The 18,381-nt window shown below is 57.4% G+C and overlaps 1 protein-coding gene across 9 annotated transcripts in view; it reads left to right on the top strand.

Moving 5' to 3' along the window:
- MYO18A (myosin XVIIIA) overlaps positions 1-18,381 on the top strand; it is a 93,596-nt gene that overhangs the window by 44,215 nt on the left and 31,000 nt on the right. For 4 of the 9 annotated variants that reach the window (XM_059378830.1, XM_059378829.1, XM_059378831.1 and 1 more), the window contains exons 3-20: positions 2,791-2,826; positions 4,612-4,699; positions 4,907-5,013; positions 5,121-5,297; positions 5,654-5,867; positions 6,084-6,226; positions 6,844-6,944; positions 7,754-7,817; positions 8,027-8,171; positions 8,491-8,511; positions 10,441-10,617; positions 10,843-10,933; positions 11,258-11,450; positions 12,279-12,365; positions 14,241-14,382; positions 14,534-14,693; positions 15,813-15,999; positions 16,302-16,545. In XM_059378830.1, coding sequence (XP_059234813.1) covers positions 2,791-2,826; positions 4,612-4,699; positions 4,907-5,013; positions 5,121-5,297; positions 5,654-5,867; positions 6,084-6,226; positions 6,844-6,944; positions 7,754-7,817; positions 8,027-8,171; positions 8,491-8,511; positions 10,441-10,617; positions 10,843-10,933; positions 11,258-11,450; positions 12,279-12,365; positions 14,241-14,382; positions 14,534-14,693; positions 15,813-15,999; positions 16,302-16,545 — 2,377 coding nt within the window. Of the gene's footprint in view, positions 1-1,490; positions 1,506-2,790; positions 2,827-4,611; positions 4,700-4,906; positions 5,014-5,120; positions 5,298-5,653; positions 5,868-6,083; positions 6,227-6,843; positions 6,945-7,753; positions 7,818-8,026; positions 8,172-8,490; positions 8,512-9,801; positions 9,814-10,440; positions 10,618-10,842; positions 10,934-11,257; positions 11,451-12,278; positions 12,366-14,240; positions 14,383-14,533; positions 14,694-15,812; positions 16,000-16,301; positions 16,546-18,381 lie in introns of those variants that run through there. The other 5 variants (XM_059378837.1, XM_059378835.1, XM_059378834.1 and 2 more) reach the window with 4 other exon arrangements.

Here is an 18,381-nt window from a genome sequence, read left to right as displayed (position 1 = left end):
TCACTCAACCTTCCTCTGCCAAGGAGGGACGGGACAGGTCTCCAGTCCCTTCTCTGAAGCCCCTGGAGCCAGAAGTGTTTGGGAAGTTAGTGATTTTTGTATTTTAGAAAGTCCTACATAATGAGTAGCAACGTGTAACCCGCACAAATATTTTCACAGGGAAAATCTATGACTGTTCACACAGCAGGGGGCTAGACTACAAACAGGTTTTGCCACCAAAATAGTGAAGAAGGAAAAAAATATTTTGTTGGGGTGAGAGGGAGCTTTTGGCTTTTGGAATTGCAAGCAAGGAATAACCCCAGCTCGGAAGGGTTGCTGTGACGATGAGGAATGGCACATTGCTCTGAGCCCAGTCCCTGGCATGGTGGGTGCCCACAGATGGTGGCATAGATAGCGATGCTCTTAGTGGTGGTTTTAATGCCATCATTGCCATCACTACCTTCTTCAAGCCTGGCCCGCAGTTCCCTCTGGCAGCAGGACTCCTGAGCCCTATGCCTGGGTGGCAAATGGGCACAGTGAACCCCCTTTGGATCCGAGGCCCCATTTGTCCACAAAGTACCCTCTCAGTGGGACAGGAGGCTGAGAGGCAGAAGGGAAGACCTTGGAAGGTGATGCCTGCATGGCTGGTCCTTTGGTCAGGGACAGTTCTCTCCAAACTTCCCTATTTTGTAGAGCCTTCTGAGGCCTCATGAGGTTTGCCAGGGGAGGAGTCAGGTTTCACCACAGTTTCTCCCAGGCTGTTTCATGCTCTTCTGGCAGGAAGGGCAGGGTGGGGGGCGCGGGGGGTAGGGCACAGCCTAGAGGCCCTCCCTGACTGCTTCCTCCTGGGATTCCTCCTAGAACCTACCTTATTCCCTACTCCATTCTTCCTGGGTTTCACAGAACTTAGAGAAGAGCAGGCGACAGCCTTCCCAGCCTTGCTGGCCTCCTTGGAATCAGGGAAGTCACCTCCTGCCACCCCAGAGTTGGCCTGATGGGCAGGCCATGAGGGAAATTGTCAGCCCCTGAGTAGAACTTATAAGTAGCCAGAGAGTGTCATGTGCCTGTTCCCGGGCCTGGCCGCCCTCCCTCTGGCTCCCTGTCCCTCTCACTAGGATGGAATTAGGGGCCGAGGTGGGCCCTGACCTGGAGTTCACCCACCTGCCACCTGGGCCAGGGGAAGGAGCCAGAGGGTATATGGGGGAATAGGGCCATCCTGGTGCTGAAGTTGTGAGGACGGTGAGAAGGAAGAACCCCAGACTTTCCAGGCACCTGTTCTTTTTTTTCTCATCTGACAGTCTAAAAACTCAAGTTGTTGCCTGGCTTGCCCCCCTGACCCTGCCCCACTTGCCTACTGGGCCCCAGCAGCTTCCTAGACTACAAGCTTGGCATGCTGTGCCCCACTGCCCCCAACCCCAGGCCAGGACTAACGGTGGTTTAACCCCTAGGCCGGAGCTGCCCCTGAGGTCCAGCTGACCCCTGCAGAGGAGGCCCAGCAGCGCCTTGAGAGGATCTTCACAGCTTCTGTAATAGCACCTCTCGTGTATGGTTCCCCAGGCCCTGGTGCTCCTCTGTGCCGAGGCTCGCAGCCAGACTGTGGGTGTCGGGGGTGGGGAGAGCCTGACTATGGAAGGATGGCTCCGTGGCAGCCTGGGGGCCTTCACGTGGTCTTCTCACCTGAAGAAATAAGGGAAGGGCTCTCTAGAGAGTCTGAGTGGTGAGGCCTGTTCCTCGAGGGGACCCAGAGCCCTGTGCCCGTGGAAGGGGACAGCCAAGGGGATCCCTCTTAGCTGAGGATCCAGCCTCTTCCTCTGGCCCCATCCTCTTGCCCTGGAGGCCATGGCTTGGTGCCAGGGCCCGGTGGCTGGTGAGGCAGGGAGCTCACGCTCCCCTCTTTCAATGCACTGGCTCTCCAGGCCCTGTTGTGGCCTGTTAACTCCTTGCTTATTCCTTATAGGCAAGGCCCAAGGCCTGGCCGACTTCACTTCCTCTTCAGAAAGGTCTTTAAGTAAACAGACAGAGACAGGTGAAGTCCGGCCCCAGGGTCTGCCCACAGTCCCTTGGTTCATGGGCAGGTGGCCCCGGTGGCATGGTGCCTGTTTGCCATGGGACGGTGTGCCTGCCTGTGAGTGGGACAGGGGTACAATGGGGGATTGAGGAAGGGGGTCCCAGACTTGGGCCTGCTAGTGGTCTTGTTCTGAGACTTGTTCTATGGCGTTCTGCGCAGGGGTGGCAGCCCGGAAGGACAGCCTTGGTACTGGGTGTGGCACCTTTGTGTGTGTTTGGAAGACAGGGACAGCCCTGTTCTGGGGTCTGCTGGCTCCAGGGGACCACTTATCTCCAGGGCACTGGCTGATCTGGAGATGAGGCCAGAGCCACCCAAGGGGCCCAGGCCCTGGGTGTGGGGAGGTAGCCTGGCCTGACAAGCTTGTAAAAGAGCCTAGTTCAGGGTACACTGGACATCCCACCCAGGGGAGACTGTGGCCTGAGGCAGAGTGACATACTCCTGCCCAGGCCACAGTGAGTAACTTAACAGAACGTCTTCTCCGGGACTTCTGATGATAACAGGTGTCTTCGCCAGGCTGGGCCTCTCCTTCCGGGTCTGGCCCCCCTGGACTGGGCACAGTTCACCTGCCCAGGCCAGCTTCCCATCCTGGCCCCTGAGCTCTTCCAACCTCCACCCTGCATCCTGGGCAGCCAGAGAGAGCCCACCCACGTGATCCAGAGTGCTTGCTGAAGGGGACATGCCAATGGTCTGCTTGTCTTCACCCCTCTTTCTCTCTCTCTCTCCTCTTTTCTTGCTGCTGTCAGCTGGACCCTGAGGCCGCCTCTCCTGCCCACAGCCAGGTAGGGTGCTCCTGCCCCCCTCAGGAGCCCTCCGCTTCCTCCAGTGGCCACCCGCCACCCCTGGCCCGTACCTGGGCTGGCGTCTGTGCTCGGGCCTCGTGCTGGAGTGTAAGGCCTCTTTCCCCTTCTGGCTCCCACCTGGTATGGGGGGCGGGTATCCTTGGAGGAGGCGATCGATGCCCGAAGTTTGAGATGGAGCAGTTCTATGTCAGGCCCCTTGGGAGCATCTAGACGGAGTGTCACCACTCGAGTCTGGCCTTGTGGCACATGGTTTTTAACCACTGGAGCCCAAGAGCCTGGCAAGAGTGTTAGTTTCTAGGAGTTTCAATTCTGCTTACTTCTGGCTAGAGAAAGCGAAGAGGCTGAGCCCCTCCCACCTCCTACCCACAGTCCCAGTGAGGATATGGCGTGCTCTGGCTCCACCTGCTGGCCAGTCTGGGAAACGTAGTTTTGAATTCATTCTAAAGGATTAATTCTAGGCCCCGCCTGACCCTTTGACCTCCCCCTAGTTTGTGGGGTTCCAAACACCTGACCCATAAAACGTGTCCATTCGAGACAAAGGTTTTCCCCTATATCGTGTGATTTGAAAAAAATTTAAAAAAGAATAAAACATTGTGATTTTTTTTTTTTACAAAGTCACATTTCTTCAAATAATGAAGAATTAGCTTTTCCTTTCTTTTTTAAAAATGTCTTCATTTAACAATTTAAAATGTTGCTGGCCCCATAGCGGTCCTCCTGTTTGAAGGGTGGTTTCACTGGCCATGATTCCCAGAGCCAGGGGCCACGTGTAATCTAGGCTGCTCTCTCTGGAACACAGAAGGGCCATCAGCAAGGGCGAGGGGGTTACGTGAAGCCAGGACCCAACCTGGGAGTAGAACCCCACCTCTTTTTCTTTCAGCTCCAAGAAATGTGACAAAGAAAAGGCTTGCCCTTCCTGATTCCTCACCCAGGAGCTCAGTGACACAAAGCAGTGTCTGCGCCTCAGTCTCACGTCTCCTCTCAGAGACTGACTGTGGCTCACAGCTGCTCCACTGCCCATCCGGGTAGCACGCGAGCCTTTCCCGTGTCCTTCCCAGCCTCCTCCCCCCACGTATGGGGCCGTGCTATTTCATGCCCTTGCATGGACTTCGCCTGTCCTTCTGAGGAGGCATGAGGCAGGAGTGGAAAGGCTGTCATGTGCCTCCAGGGGCGCATCCTCTGGAGGGAAGGCCAGGCCGAGGCTAGGATTCAGGACCCGCAGCTCGTCTTGTAATATAGTAGACACTTCTCTCCTTGGGGCTTGAGGAAGCAAGCACCCTTTCCCAGCTTGGTGAAGGAGGGCCTGTTGGTGGGCTGAAGGCAGAAGCTGGACATGAGAGGTCAAAGTAGCAGTGGGCGGTGGCCCAGGGGGCAGTGTGCTGGTTCAGGACACCAACCCTACAGGCTCCACAGGGAAGTGGGGAAGAAGGTAGCTGAAGGTGGCACCTGGTTTGCATTTTTGTGGTCCGTTGTCTTCCAGGCTCGAGTTCAGAGTGTCCCCTTCCTTCCAGACTCTCAAGGCTGGCATGGTCCCTGACTCTGTGTCCTCGTCCTCAGGGCTCCTAAGGACCACCCCCATCCCATGACTTCCCCACCTTCTTCCTCTGACACCTCCGATGTCCCCTGTTCTGTTTCTGCCCCTCAACTGTTCTCCTTACCCAGAGGCTCCTCCAGAAGCACTTCCCTTCACATGTCTGCTCTCTCCTGCTCTCCTGACTCTGTTTTCCAGAACAAGGACTGACTTTTTAATCCCCCCTACCCCCATAGGTGAAGACAGAAGAGCAGATTGCCGCTGAGGAGGCCTGGTATGAGACAGAGAAGGTGTGGCTGGTCCATAAGGATGGCTTCTCTCTGGGTGAGTCTGGAGCTGCCCAGGAAACAGAATGCCTGGGTGGGCCTCTCAGTTTTCAGGGCCGGGTGTGCCTTCTGGGTCTGGTGAGGCCTGGGTGATGAGTGAGGAGAACCCCATGATAGGGCGGGGAGGAGGCAAGACTACAGAGGGCCCAGAGAGGGTGGCAGAGGTCCCCAGGCTTGTGTCTGACTGTCTGTCCCCGCTCTGCAGGCAGTCAGCTCAAATCTGAGGAGCTAAGCTTGCCGGAAGGGAAGGTGCGCGTAAAGCTGGACCATGACGGCGCCATCTTGGATGTCGATGAGGATGATGTGGAGAAGGTTTGCGGGGAGGGCACAGGAAGGGGTCTGGGCAGGATGGGCCTGTCCACTGGCGGTGCAGGCAGGTTCTGCATCTTCAGTGCCTGCCTGCCTGTCCCGTCACACAGGCTAATGCTCCCTCCTGTGACCGTCTGGAAGACCTGGCTTCGCTGGTCTACCTCAATGAGTCCAGCGTCCTCCACACACTGCGCCAGCGCTATGGTGCGAGCCTGCTGCACACGTACGCTGGCCCCAGCCTGCTCGTCCTCAGCCCCCGGGGGGCCCCCGCCGTGTACTCTGAGAAGGTATGGCAACCCCGAGACTACCATTGCTGCCTCACCAACCCATCCATGTCTTACCTACCCCACCTTCCCTGGCTCCTTGCCTTCCCCTTGGCATCCCACTGGGCTCCTGTCCGCTCTCACAGTTGACCTGGCAAAGAGGAGTCATTTCGGGGGTGGAGACATGAGGCCCTCTCCCTAACCTCCAACAGGGGCCAGAATTGGGTTAGAATCTGCATTTCCACACATGGCCGTAGCCTCAGAGGCCCTCAACCCCCTGGCAGTAAAAGGCCCAGAAAGGCAGACCTTGACAGTGAGGACCTTGGGAATGGGACCTGCTAAGAGCCTTACCCCTTCCCTCCACCCCCCTCCCACCCAAGGTAATGCACATGTTCAAGGGGTGTCGGCGAGAGGACATGGCACCCCACGTCTACGCCGTGGCCCAGACCGCGTACAGGGCCATGCTGATGAGCCGCCAGGACCAGTCTGTCATCCTCCTGGGCGCCAGTGGCAGCGGCAAGACCACCAGCTGCCAGCATCTGGTGCAGTACCTGGCCACCATCGCGGGCACCAGTGGGAACAAGGTGTTTTCCGGTGAGACAGGACACCTGGAAAACCTGAGAGGGGCTGGGATTGGAAGGGCCTCGTAGGTGCCATCTTTTTTCCTCCCTGGCTTCTCTGTGTCCCCCAAACCCCCTCTGTCCCCGGGCAGCCTGGCCAGTGTAACACCGAGCCTCTGCATGCTGGGGGAATAGGCCTGGGCTGGGCCTCTGGAGGCTTTCCTGATGGCCCCGGGCCTGTCTTCTACAGTGGAGAAGTGGCAGGCTCTGTACAGCCTTCTGGAAGCCTTTGGGAACAGCCCCACCATCATGAATGGCAACGCCACCCGCTTCTCCCAGATCCTCTCCCTGGACTTCGACCAAGCCGGCCAGGTGGCCTCAGCCTCCATCCAGGTGAGGGACCTTCAGGGTGGTAAGAGATCGGCCTGGACTCAGGGCATAGAAACCAGTCTCTCTCCTGCGCCTGGTTTTCCAGGGATTTTTACCCCACGAAAATGGACCCTGGCTCTCAGGGCTGGTTTGCTCCACTCTGGGCATTCACCCTTCTGCCCCCAGTGTCTTCTGTCCCCGCAGCTTTCTGCCCCCCCCCCCCCCCCCCGGCCCTGAGTGGGGCATGCCTCAGGGTCCTGCCCACCCTTGGGGTTGGCTTCACCCTACTCCTGGGTCCTGGCCCTGTGCTAAGGGGCTTCTCTCTGGCTAATTTCACCCAGGTTAAGACTGGCTTGTCAGTCAAGTAAGGTCCAGCCAAGGCTGACCCCCTACCAGGCTAAATGAAACATCTCACCATGCTCAGTTCCTTAAGAAGACTGTTCCCCAGGGGCCTGGGCAGGGCAGCAGGGCCCTTCCGGGAGCTGGGCCTCTTTTCTTCCAGGCCTGGGGGGAGCTAGCCTCTGGTGGAGGGTCAGCTGCCGCTGCTTCTTCCCAGGGGCCCCATTCTTTCTGGTGTGAGATGGGAGGGACTTGACCGGGCTCCACGCCCTTCGCCCATACCCTCCCATGCTGTGCTATAGACGATGCTTCTGGAGAAGCTGCGCGTGGCTCGACGCCCAGCTGGTGAGGCCACGTTCAATGTCTTCTACTACCTGCTGGCCTGTGGGGATGGCACCCTCAGGTGAGATGGGGCCAAGGAAACGGGGCCGGGGGTGGGGTGGTGCCCTGGACTCCAGCTCACTCGTGGCTCCTGGATCTTGTCACCCGCTTGCCTCCTGTCCCATCTGTTTACTGTATGCTTGCCACACATGATGTCCGAGCTAAGGGGAGCTACCCCACAGGAGTTCCTGAGCCCGGGGCACAGAATTCAGTGTTCCGGAGCCTTGCTAGCACCTCTGTGGCCCCCAAAACCAGGTCTGCAGAGGAAAGCACAGACGGCACGGGTGGTCAGGGACTCGCCTGTAGTCATCTGGCTAGTGTGGGGCTGAGTGGTGGTTTGGTCCATACCAGTGCTGAAAGCCCGGCGTTTTTCAGTGCCCTCCAGCCTGGCCCTTCCTGCCGTCTAGGCTGGTTGTCTGCTGGGCTCTTTCCTTTCGACACTCAGACTTGTTGTCTTTATTCTGCGGGAGAAGGGTAAAAGGATAAAAGCAGCTCCAGAACATTATCCTCCTTAGGTCTTCTTGTCGCTGAGAGCCCGGTCTCTGTCCTGTTTGGACTCACGCTGTAGGCAGATTCCTTGCTCTCTTTCAGGGGTCTGGCTGGACACTCTTACCAGAGCATCTCTGGTGACCTGGCCTAGGGAGCCCAGTGCTCTGACCAGGTGTCCAGGCCAGTTAGGGAAGGTGGCGGCCTCTGGCCTGACAGTAGAGCCTGATGGGCAGACAGAACTCAAGAGTCTGGAAGCTGGATCCGTCCATCTCCACCCTGGTAGAGAGATGGCCCTTGGCATGGGGACCACACACCGTGCTGATGCCTCATTTGTACCTGTAGGACAGAGCTTCACTTGAACCACTTGGCAGAGAACAATGTGTTTGGGATTGTGCCACTGGCCAAGGTGAGGGGGCTAAGGGGATAGGGTTGGCAGCCCTGGGCCTTGGGAGTGGGGCTGCCTCTAGCAACCTGGAGCACCCCGTGGGAGGATCAGGAGCTGGGCTGCAGCCGGGCAGCTCTCCCCAGCCTCACCCTCCCAGGGCCCAGCAACAGGGGGTGCGCAGGGAGGGACAGCACCTCTGAGATGTGGTGTCTACGTGCCTGTCCCTGCAGCCTGAAGAGAAGCAGAAGGCATCTCAGCAGTTCAGTAAGCTGCAGACCGCCATGAAGGTGTTGGGCATCTCCCCAGAAGAACAGAAAGTCTGCTGGCTCATCCTGGCTGCCATCTACCACCTGGGGGCGGCAGGCGCCACCAAAGGTAACCTGCCAGGGGTCTCGACCACGCAGCTTGTCGCTGGGAGAGCTTGTGGAGGCCCTGCCCCTGTGTTTGTTTGTCCTCACCCGGCACAGGCATCTCTGTTAGCAGACTCCCCGCGTTGTCTTCCTGGTCCCCCAGCTTGGAGCAGAAGGCTTCAAACACCCAGAGAAGCATTTCTGCCCCTGGACTTGGGCAGCAGTGACACAGAACACTGTGGAGAGCTGGGGGGTGGCAGTTCGGAGCTGAGGGAGGAGGAGAAGGGCCCTAACTCAGAGCAATCCCCCTGAAATAACTCTGCTTTTTATTCCCTCCCTGACAGAGGCCCCTGAGGAGCAAGCGGGTAACTGACTTTAGCCCCTCCCTGGGGGGTAGAGGCCACCTTGTCCCCTCTTGGTGGTGGCCCTGGGCTCTCTCTGGTGACTGGCTTGTTCTGTCCAAATGGAGGGGACTGGCCTGGGAGAAGCCCCTGATGGAGCGGGGAGAGTGCCTGCTGGCCCTGAGGCTTTTCAGCATCCGAGGCCTAGCTGCTCCAACTCGTTTTGCCTCCTGATCTCGGGACGTCTCAGGATGTCCTCCATGGGGCTCAGATGGGGTAGGGTGGTCTTGGGGCTTTCCGAGGCCAGTTGTCCCTGAGTCTTCTTCCCTTCTTTTCACCGGTTTGGTAGCAGGGGTCTCCTCCTCTTGCATGGCAGGGTGGAGACCACTAGGGGGCAGCAGGCACCGCGGTAACCAGTGGGCTGCCGCTTCTGCACTTGGGCTTGGGAGCTTGTGAATGGCTCGAGCTTGGCCTGGCTTGGAGGAGCTCTGCTGCCTTCCTCTGAGATTATGGCGATGGGCTGGCACTCGGAGCACCTCTTCACCCCTTCCTCCCCTTTCTTAGAGGGACGCTGCCTCTGAACAGCACCTTGGGCTTAGGCTCCATCTTCCTCAGGGATGTGAAGGGCCCCAGGCTGTTGGGGCAGGGACAAGAAAGAGAAAGCACTGGTGGGTGGGTACTGGTGGGCGAGCGGGCAGGCGGGAGCTCAGAGGAGCAGGTGGTGAGGAGTCTGGGTCCTCGCGATCCCAGCGGAGGCATCCCTGCCAAAGAGAAGCAGACTCTGGGTTAAAGAAGTTGTCTCCAGACTGTGTAGGTGGGCAGAGGGGTAGGCGTGTGGCTGTGTCTTGAGGAAGTTCTTCCACTCTGGGGAGGCACCGAGACCAGGTTCCTTATGAACCTGTAGTCCTTAAGCACTGCCGGCCTGCAGACAGATCACACGTGCCTTGTTGCGCAGGGTCTGTTACCTCCTTAGAGCTTCCATTTATTTTCCAGAGGATGCGTGTACGTGTATGTGTGTGTGTCCGCGCGTGGTGTCCTTGTAGGTGTGTGTGTGTGTGTGTGTGTGTGTGAGCGTAATTACATCCGTAAACATTCTCCTTTGAGATTGTGTGTGTGCGCTTGTGTGTATTTTTGTGTCTCTGAGTCTGAATGTGCTTCCGTTTTCTCGCCTGCTCATCCTCACGAACCCCCTCCAAACCCCCACCACCACCACCACCACAGTCCCTTCCCGTGAGCCTGGCGGGCTCTGTTGATGACTGTTTGCTAACGCGCTGTTTTTCTTTGCATGCTGCATGCTGGTCCTTTGCCTTACAGAAGCTGCTGAAGGTAAAACCTTGTTTCTTGTTAGCTTTCCCTAATTGCTGTGATTAGACACATGTTGGCCGAGGCACGTCTGTCTGCGTGGGCTGTTCCCTTTCCCCTGCGGCTTCTTCCACTTCCCCACTGTTGGGCCGTGGGTGGGTGGCAGTGGTCTCCCCTGGCAGCTGCCTAGAGGTAAGGGAGAGGGTCCCGATGCGTTCATGGAAGGGGGAGGTGCTAGAACACTCTCATGAGGTGTCCCCCACAGGCACAAGTGTCCCTTGTGCTCATCACAGGGGGCCTGGTTCACCCTCTGACTGTCCTTCCCCATGCTGGCATCCCTGAGGCCAGGCCCTCTAGAAGAGATGTTTGGAGCTGCCTGGGTGCCCTCTAGTGGCAGCGGTGTGGAGTTCCCTCCTCTTTTAGGACCTCAAGGGGCACCGGAAGTGCTGGTAGCCAGACTCCCTCTCTTGCTCACCAGAAGTCCCTGTTTTGCCTAAAGCCCTTCTGATGTCATCAGGGCTGGTTTTAACTCCCAAGAGATGCTCACTCCCCATTTCTTGGCCATGGGAGCCAAAGAGCATATCGGTCATCAAAAGGACTAAGGAGGAAGACCCGAGATGCCAGATCCTTCCCTTTTTCTCTACCCCGTAGCTGGGCGCAGGCAGTTTGCCCGCCACGAGTGGGCCCAGAAGGCCGCATACCTGTTGGGCTGCAGCCTGGAGGAGCTGTCCTCAGCCATCTTCAAGCACCAGCACAAGGGCGGCACCCTGCAGCGCTCCACCTCCTTCCGCCAGGGCCCTGAGGAGAGCAGCCTGGGAGACGGCACAGGTGCCCAAGCCCCTTGGCAGGTGGATGTGGTTGGGGGGCCCCAGCCAGGCCTCACTGTGGTCTGCTCTGGCCAGGGAAGACCACTGGGGCGAATAGATGCTTCCTTCAGAGGGAGAGGCCCAGCCCCAGGGCCCTACACTGACTTGATTCTGGGTGACTAGAGAGTATACCCCCCCATGGGGACCCCCAGGCGCAGGACGGAGAGCTGATGTTCTTGCCTCGCAGGCCCCAAACTGAGCGCACTGGAGTGCTTAGAGGGCATGGCGTCTGGCCTCTACAGTGAGCTCTTCACCCTTCTCGTCTCTCTGGTGAACAGGTGAGTGAGAGGCAGGTGAGTGGGGGTTGGCCAGGAGCTGCCCAGCCTCCTGCTGAGACAAAGGGCCGAGTTGATGCCTCGGGGCTGGTGGGATCACAGAGGCAGCGCCATTCTCCACCAGCAGGGGGCTCCCTGTCCTCACAGGCGAGGACAGGTGCGTTTCCCGCCTTCCACCACCCGGCACCACCAGGGTCCTGGGCGCCAGGGCAGGGATGGAGATTTGTCTGGGACAGAAGAGGGCTGCCTGGGTGCCACGGGCAGACCGGTGAGGACTGTTTGGCGGCACTGCCCCAGCCAGGCCTGACCCAGTCTCTCCCTGTGAAGGGCTCTCAAGTCCAGCCAGCACTCGCTCTGCTCTATGATGATTGTGGACACTCCAGGCTTCCAGAACCCGGAGCAGGGTGGGTCAGCCCGCGGAGCGTCCTTTGAGGAGCTGTGCCACAACTACGCCCAGGACCGGCTGCAGAGACTCTTCCACGAGTGCACCTTTGTGCAGGAGTTAGAAAGATACAAGGAGGTAACCCTTGACCTTGCCTCAGCCGGACATCCTCCTCCTGGCCCCGCCCCCCCCCGGCCTCCTGGCATCCACAGAGAGGACAAGGTGAAGAGGGCAGGTCCCACTTTCCCCACTTTTGCTCTCTGTCATTTCCGTCTCCCTGTGCACCCCGGAGCGGTAGTCATGTCCTGCCCCAGACTGCATCCTTCCTTTGTAAAGAGTTTGCTCTCCAAGAAGTTGCAGATGTACTCGGGGCCCTGAGAACCCCTCCTTGCCCACCCTCGAGGCACCCATCTAGGCCCTGTGAATTGCCACCCCATAGTTCCTATGTCCATGTGGGTCCGGCTGGGCCTTCCCTGGCTCCCGATCTCTTAAGATGGTGATTGGTTATGTAGGGCCCCTTCATAGAAGGGTGTTCCAGATGGGACAAGATCTAGAAATCCTACTTCATGGGCAGGTGAGATGAATGAACTGGGGAGGATATTTATCTTGGATGAGAGAAGATTCGGGAAGCAAATGACAGCTGCCTTCAGGTGTTTCAAGGATGACGGTGTGAAGTTGAGAGTAGGCTTATTCTGTGTGGTCTCATCAATAGTATTCCTGCAAGTAGCAGGAGTAGGGGAGTTTTGTTTAGTGTTAAAGAAGCTTCAACAAATTTTAGCTGTCCAGAAAGGCCATGCGGTGTCTTGGGAGGTGGTGAACGTTTGTCAGAGGGGCTGATGGAGGGGAGGAGCTCCAGAGAGGGATGGAAGGGTGGACTAGCCAGCCCAGCGCCCCCTCCTGGCCTTCAATGTAGGGCTGCACCCTACAAGTGGCCTGCGCTCACAACTTCTCTCCCTTTGCTCCTAGGAGAACATCGAGCTGTCATTTGACGACTTGGAGCCCACTGTGAATGATTCCGTGGCAGCTGTGGACCAAGCCTCCCATCAGTCCCTGGTAGGAATTGTAGCGAGGGCCTGGGCTGACCCTTCCTCCCCTCGTCTGTCCCTGTCCCTCAGTAGAGCCCTTACCGCTCTGTTAGCTGCTGCTGCTTGGCCGGTCTGGCCGGGACGATGGCACTTTTTTCTCCCCTGGTGCAATGAGAGCCTCAGCCCCTGGGTGTCCCCAGGCCCTGTCCTGTGCCTGGCTGAGCCTCACGTGTGTCTGCCAGGAGCCTGGTGTCTCCCCCTTGGTGGTGAGAGCTGGGCTGGACCCAGAGGTTAGAGTCATCCCTCCTGCTGTCCCCAAAAGATGGGTGCAGAGTGGGTGAGGAGTCTGTGCAAATAGGGAATCTGTGCCTAGCTCTAAATGGGAGCCCTCGCCCCTCACCCCTTACCCCTCCACCTTAGGGACAGGCTTTGTCACACTTTGGACAGGGATCTTGGGCACTCTGCTGCCTGGGGGCTTGGTTGGCCTGATGAGCACTTGGCATCTGCTGACTGTCTTCAGTTAGGGAGGTTTCAGAAGGCACTTTATTAGAGAACTGGTGTTCCTGCTAGGCTGCTGCTCCCATCCTCGGCTTTGACCCCTGCCTCCTCCTCCCTCTTCCCGGTGGGCAGGCCCTGCTGTGCTAACAAGGGGGTAGGGCCCAAGGGACAGTGAGTGTCCCCTGGGACTAGTACTTAAAGTGCTCAAGTTCCATGTCCCCGCTAAGGGAAGCTGACTTTTCTTTTCCTGGCATCTGGGTTCCCATGCTGGCCTCCACTGAGAGCCTTTGCCACTCCCAAGAGATGTGGGGAGTCAGTCCATGTGGCTTAGAAGGGACAGTGTATCAGAGAGTGTGTTTGGATGGGACTTGGCCATCTCTTCCCTTCTTTGCTCTCCCTATCTGAGGGACCTTGGCACCTTTGGGGACAGGAGCCCTTGGATGTGGCGTCTGCCACTCACTGTCCCATGGCTTCATTGCCTGGTCCTGCCATGCAACACCAGACCCTCTGGACCTTAGCTCCCCATCCGTCCTTGGCCACATTCTGCTTCCTCCTGCTAGTCACACTGACTCCCTCAGGCAGCCATGGGGTAGGGGGAAGATGCAGGCAACTGGGTGCAAAGAAAGGAGGAAATGGCACTTTTCTTACTTCTCTTGTTTCCCTGGTCCCCAAAGGCAGGAATGGGGTGTAAGGAAGGTTCCATCCTTGCTCAAGGAAGTCTTGGAAATGTCATGGCAAAGGCAGCTCAGACCAGATGCAGCCAAAGGCCTGGTTTGTGTGGCCCGCATGGGGTTTTTGAAATCAGAATCCTCTTAAAAGCTGGAGGGTTTACAAGGCCAGTGTTATTCTGGGACAGCAGCTGGCTGCCGCTGACAGGAGCCCTTCCCTGTGGCCGGGGACAGGTGCTCTGCCATCACCCCGACTCCGCCCATTCCTGCACTTGAGTTTCTGACCCTGCAGGAGCCCCACCTGTGCTCAAAGCCCTCCTCTCTGGGATCCTCCCTGTTTGGGGGACTAGGGCACCCCACAGCCGATGCTGGCTGACAGCTTCCTTTGGCCCATGCCCCCTGCCCGGGGCCTTCCAGACTTCATCTCCTCTCCTCCGCCTGGGAGGCGATGCCTTGGGCTCACCCATGGCCCTTGTGACTCCTGAGAGGATGAGGATGGTTCACGAGAAACCTTCAGCCTTTGGTGACTTTGGACACAATTCCTAGGCAGGAGATTGTGCTGTGGGCTTCTCTCTCTAACACAGTCCAGCTCCCTTTTCCCTCTCACTGCCCAGTGGCCCCACAGGGTGTGACCTGGGAGCAGGGTGTGTACTTATACGCATGTGTTGCAAGTTTATAGCCTGTGGTTGGGCCGGGGGCTCCTTGGGACACGGTGGCTTCTCTTCACTTCTCTGCAGGTCCGCTCGCTGGCACGCACAGACGAAGCAAGGGGCCTGCTCTGGCTGTTGGAGGAGGAGGCACTGGTACCAGGGGCCACCGAGGATGCCCTCCTGGAGCGCCTTTTCTCCTACTATGGCCCCCAGGAAGGTGACAAAAAAGGTAGGTAGCACCCCTGGAGGGTTCTTTGGCTTCCTCTTGAGGACCCACTTGTATGAATTGAGATGGTACTGCCCAGAAGGTTTCACTGAGTCCCTGGGCTTTTTCGGGGCCTGTGCCCTGATGATCTGACCCTTCCTTTTCCCACCCCCAGGCCAAAGCCCCCTCCTGCGCAGCAGCAAACCACACCATTTCCTCCTGGGCCACAGCCATGGCACCAACTGGGTTGAGTACAATGTGGCCGGCTGGCTGAGCTATACCAAACAGAACCCAGCCACCCAGAACGCCCCCCGGCTCCTGCAGGACTCCCAGAAGTAAGAACGCCACTCACCCTGCCCACGTCCCATCCCCGGAGCTGGTTCTGGGCTTCCTGGTCTCAGAGACTCACCAGCAGGGTTGATGGCCTTGGCTTCCAGAGAGGGAACAGCCAGGGCCAAGTGGTCTTGGGAGCCTGGGGGTGGCCTCCTGGAGTAGAAGTGGGATGCACCTGGTTGGACGGACCTATAGTTTGAAGTTTGAATAGCAACCCCCCCATTCTTCATAGAAGGCAGGAGTAACACACAAAACAAAATGAAACAAAACAAAAACACTTTAAAAAAAATTGTATTTATTTATTTGACAGAGAGAGACACAGCAAGAGAGGGAACACAAGCAGAGGGAGTGGGAGAGGGAGAAGCAGGCTCCCCGCTGAGCAGAGAGCCCAATGTGGGGCTCCATCCCAGGACTGTGGGATCAGGACCTGAGCCGAAGGCAGATGCTTAACTGACTGAGCCACCCAGATGCCCCACAAAAACACTTTAAAAAATGGGGCACCTGACTTAGTCAGAAGAGCATGCCACTATTGATCCCAGGGTTATGAGTCCGAGCCCCACACTGGGTGTAGAAATTACTAAAAAAAAATAAAACAAGATACAAATAAAAACTTTAAAAGAAGGTAGGAGTAGCCTTAGAAACCCCTCAGTCCCATAAGGCCCGTCATCTATCTGTTTATCTAGCAAATAATTATTGGGCGCCTGCTCTTTTTCTTAGGTACCTGGCAGATGGCAGTAAATAAAACAAAACTCGCTGCCCAATTGGGGGCAGGGGCAGGAGGGGCAGGCAGATAACAGCCAGTAGATGTCATACACAGATTATACAGTATGGTAGAGTGTTGGGCTCTAATCTCTCCTGGCACCCTGGACCTCTGGCCTCCCTGGTGATGGAGAAGAGAAGATCACACTTCTGTCCCCCTGCCCACCATGGTTTTGTCTTCTTCCTGTTTGTAGATTCCCCTCCAGTTTCTCTCTAGGGTACAGCAGCCCCAGGCCAGATAATCCATACCCCTAGCCAGGGCGATATGGGGGACTTGGGAGTGTCCTAGGAGCAGGGAAGCCGCCCTCTCCTAGTCTCTCAAAGTGACTTCTTTCCCTCCTTTGCCCTTCCACCTCTGGTAGGAAAATCATCAGCAATCTGTTTCTGGGCCGGGCGGGCAGCGCCACCGTGCTGTCGGGCTCCATTGCTGGCTTGGAGGGTGGCTCGCAGCTGGCCCTACGCCGGGCCACCAGCATGCGGAAGACCTTCACAACAGGCATGGCGGCTGTCAAGAAGAAATCACTATGCATCCAGATTAAGCTGCAGGTGGTGAGTGTGCCAGTCTAGGCCCCAGGGCCCTCTCGGGGCTCCTCTGGCCAGTCTGGGGGAGCCCTGGCTTACCCGGTACCCACTCAGCATCCCTCCCCCCAGACTTAATCGCTGCTGGTGGGTCCTCTGCTCAGTGCCACTGCCTGAGCGGCCCTCAGGCCTCGGGAGGGTGGAGTTGTCCGGGCTTGGCCTATCTCAGCCAGCGGCGGGACGCCTGCCATCCTACAAGGAGCAGAGACGCTCTCCTGGGCACCAGCCGGACCACCAGGAGCTACTGAGGCCTGTCTCTTTCCCTTTGGCAGGACGCCCTCATTGACACCATCAAGAAATCAAAGCTGCACTTTGTGCATTGCTTCCTGCCTGTAGCAGAGGGCTGGGCCGGGGAGCCCCGGTCTGCAGCCTCCCGCCGAGTCAGTAGCAGCAGTGAGCTGGACCTGCCCTCGGGAGAGCACTGTGAGGCCGGACTTCTGCAGCTGGACGTACCCCTGCTTCGTGCACAGCTCCGGGGCTCCCGCCTGCTGGACGCCATGCGCATGTACCGCCAAGGTGGGGAGGGTCCCTCTCTGCTCCTACTTCAGTCTTCCAGAGCTGCTCCCCCCCTCCCCACCTCCCACATGTGACCTGCCAGGCTAGAGGGGTACTGCACCCTCCCGTCTCTGGGCTGTTCCTAGATCTCTTCTCTGGGCGGGTGGGCGGGAGCTGGCAGGGGTTCTTTCCACCCAGTCTGTTCCTTTCTCTTTTTCTTCCCACCCTGGCTGACTCCCTTCTTCCTCCTCTCCCTTCCCTTCTGTATTCCAGTCCTCTTCATCCCCTCCCCACAGGTGACTTCCACACAACCCGTTCTTCCCCTTTCTCTGCTCTGCCCACAGCAGCAGACCTGTGCCCACATAGAGCCATCCGCTTGGAGGTGCTAACCACCTCCGAGAGTGGGCTGGGCCATACTCCCCCACCCCACCCCCACAGTGAGAAATGAGGTGCTAGATCTTTCTGAGGCACTTAAAATTCCCAAGAAAGGTCAGCCTGACCCTTTTCAGAAGGGATTGGAAAGGGTGAGAGTGACAGCTATAGCCAAGCCTTGACCAATGCGGGTTTGAGCTGTGTGGGTCCACTTAGATGCTGGCTTTGTGTAGTGCTGTGCGAGAAGTGTATTTTCTCTTCCTTCTGCCTTTCTTAATAACATTTGCTACTTTGCTGTAACAATACGGTATGTCCCACACATTGCACACAGCAATGTGTCTGACTGTTTATGTTATCAGTAAGGCTTCTGGTCAACAGGAGGTTATCAGTCGTTATATTCGGATTTTTGACTGCACAGGGGCTGGAACTTACATTGTTCAAGGGGCCACTCCTCAACATCGTTAAAATATTTATAGCAACCAGGCACCCATTCAGAACTCACCCTACACGTTCCTCAGTTAATCCTCATAATACTCATGAGATGTGGGTACCATTGCCATCTCCAGAGAAGGAGACTGAGGCTCAGAGAGGTTAACCAGCTTGTCCAAGGTCACACAGCTCACGAGTGGCAGAGCGAGATCTGACCCACACGGACCAGCTTCTGAGTTCATGCCTCTTGAGTAGGGTTTCATTTGCCTGGGAGGTTGTGGGCTGCCGGATTTCTGTCCTTGTTTCCTTTGCTAGGAGAACTGGCAGGGTCCCACCCGCCTGTAGCCAGGTCCTCTTGAGGCATCCCTATGGACACCATCACTTTTCCTTAGCATCCAAAGCCACAGATTGGGCTCCCTGCCCTGCTCAAAATAAATCATCGATCTGTCCCCACGTCTTGATATGGAGTTGGTGTTTATTATTTCAAAACCAGATTGTTACCGCTCTGAACCAAAATCAATGTGCTTTACTCAAACAAGCAGATCGATGAGGCCGGCAGCAACAGCAGGCCCCCCTCCCCTCGCCCAGCCCCCAGCCGCCATCGATAGCGCTGATGATTAATTAAGATGCCAGGCGTCCAGACCTGCTATCCTGGCCCATCAATTTAATTGCAATTCAGATACAATCAATAGCTCACTTTGTCTTGGCCCCTCAGCGGCCCCCGCCTCCTGTTTCAATTATCGGGCACATGCATCAGCCTCATCTCCCAGTTGGAGGCTTTCCCGGAGCTAGCGAGGCCGGTGGAGCGGAGCGAGCCCCCGACGGGCTCTCAAGAGCCTGGGTTTGGAGTCCCGCTCTGCCTCCAGCTGCAGCCTCTGTGACCTTGAGCAAGCCCGGTCGTCCTCCTCTTCGGCCTTAGTTCCCAGGCCTGAAAGATGAGTTGGATCTGGTCTAAGACCTCTTTTCGGTTTGAAATTCTGTGAGTGTGCATGAGTGGATCTCTAGGTTCTCTCCTGTTGGTTTCGGTGCCGTCAGGTGGCTCAGGGTGACCTCCTA

The sequence above is a fragment of the Mustela nigripes genome, chromosome 16, assembly GCF_022355385.1.
Source record: "Mustela nigripes isolate SB6536 chromosome 16, MUSNIG.SB6536, whole genome shotgun sequence".
NCBI classification, from domain to species: domain Eukaryota; kingdom Metazoa; phylum Chordata; class Mammalia; order Carnivora; family Mustelidae; genus Mustela; species Mustela nigripes.
The sequence above is the reverse complement of the archived record's forward strand: the minus strand, read 5'-3'. Positions and strand labels throughout refer to the sequence as shown.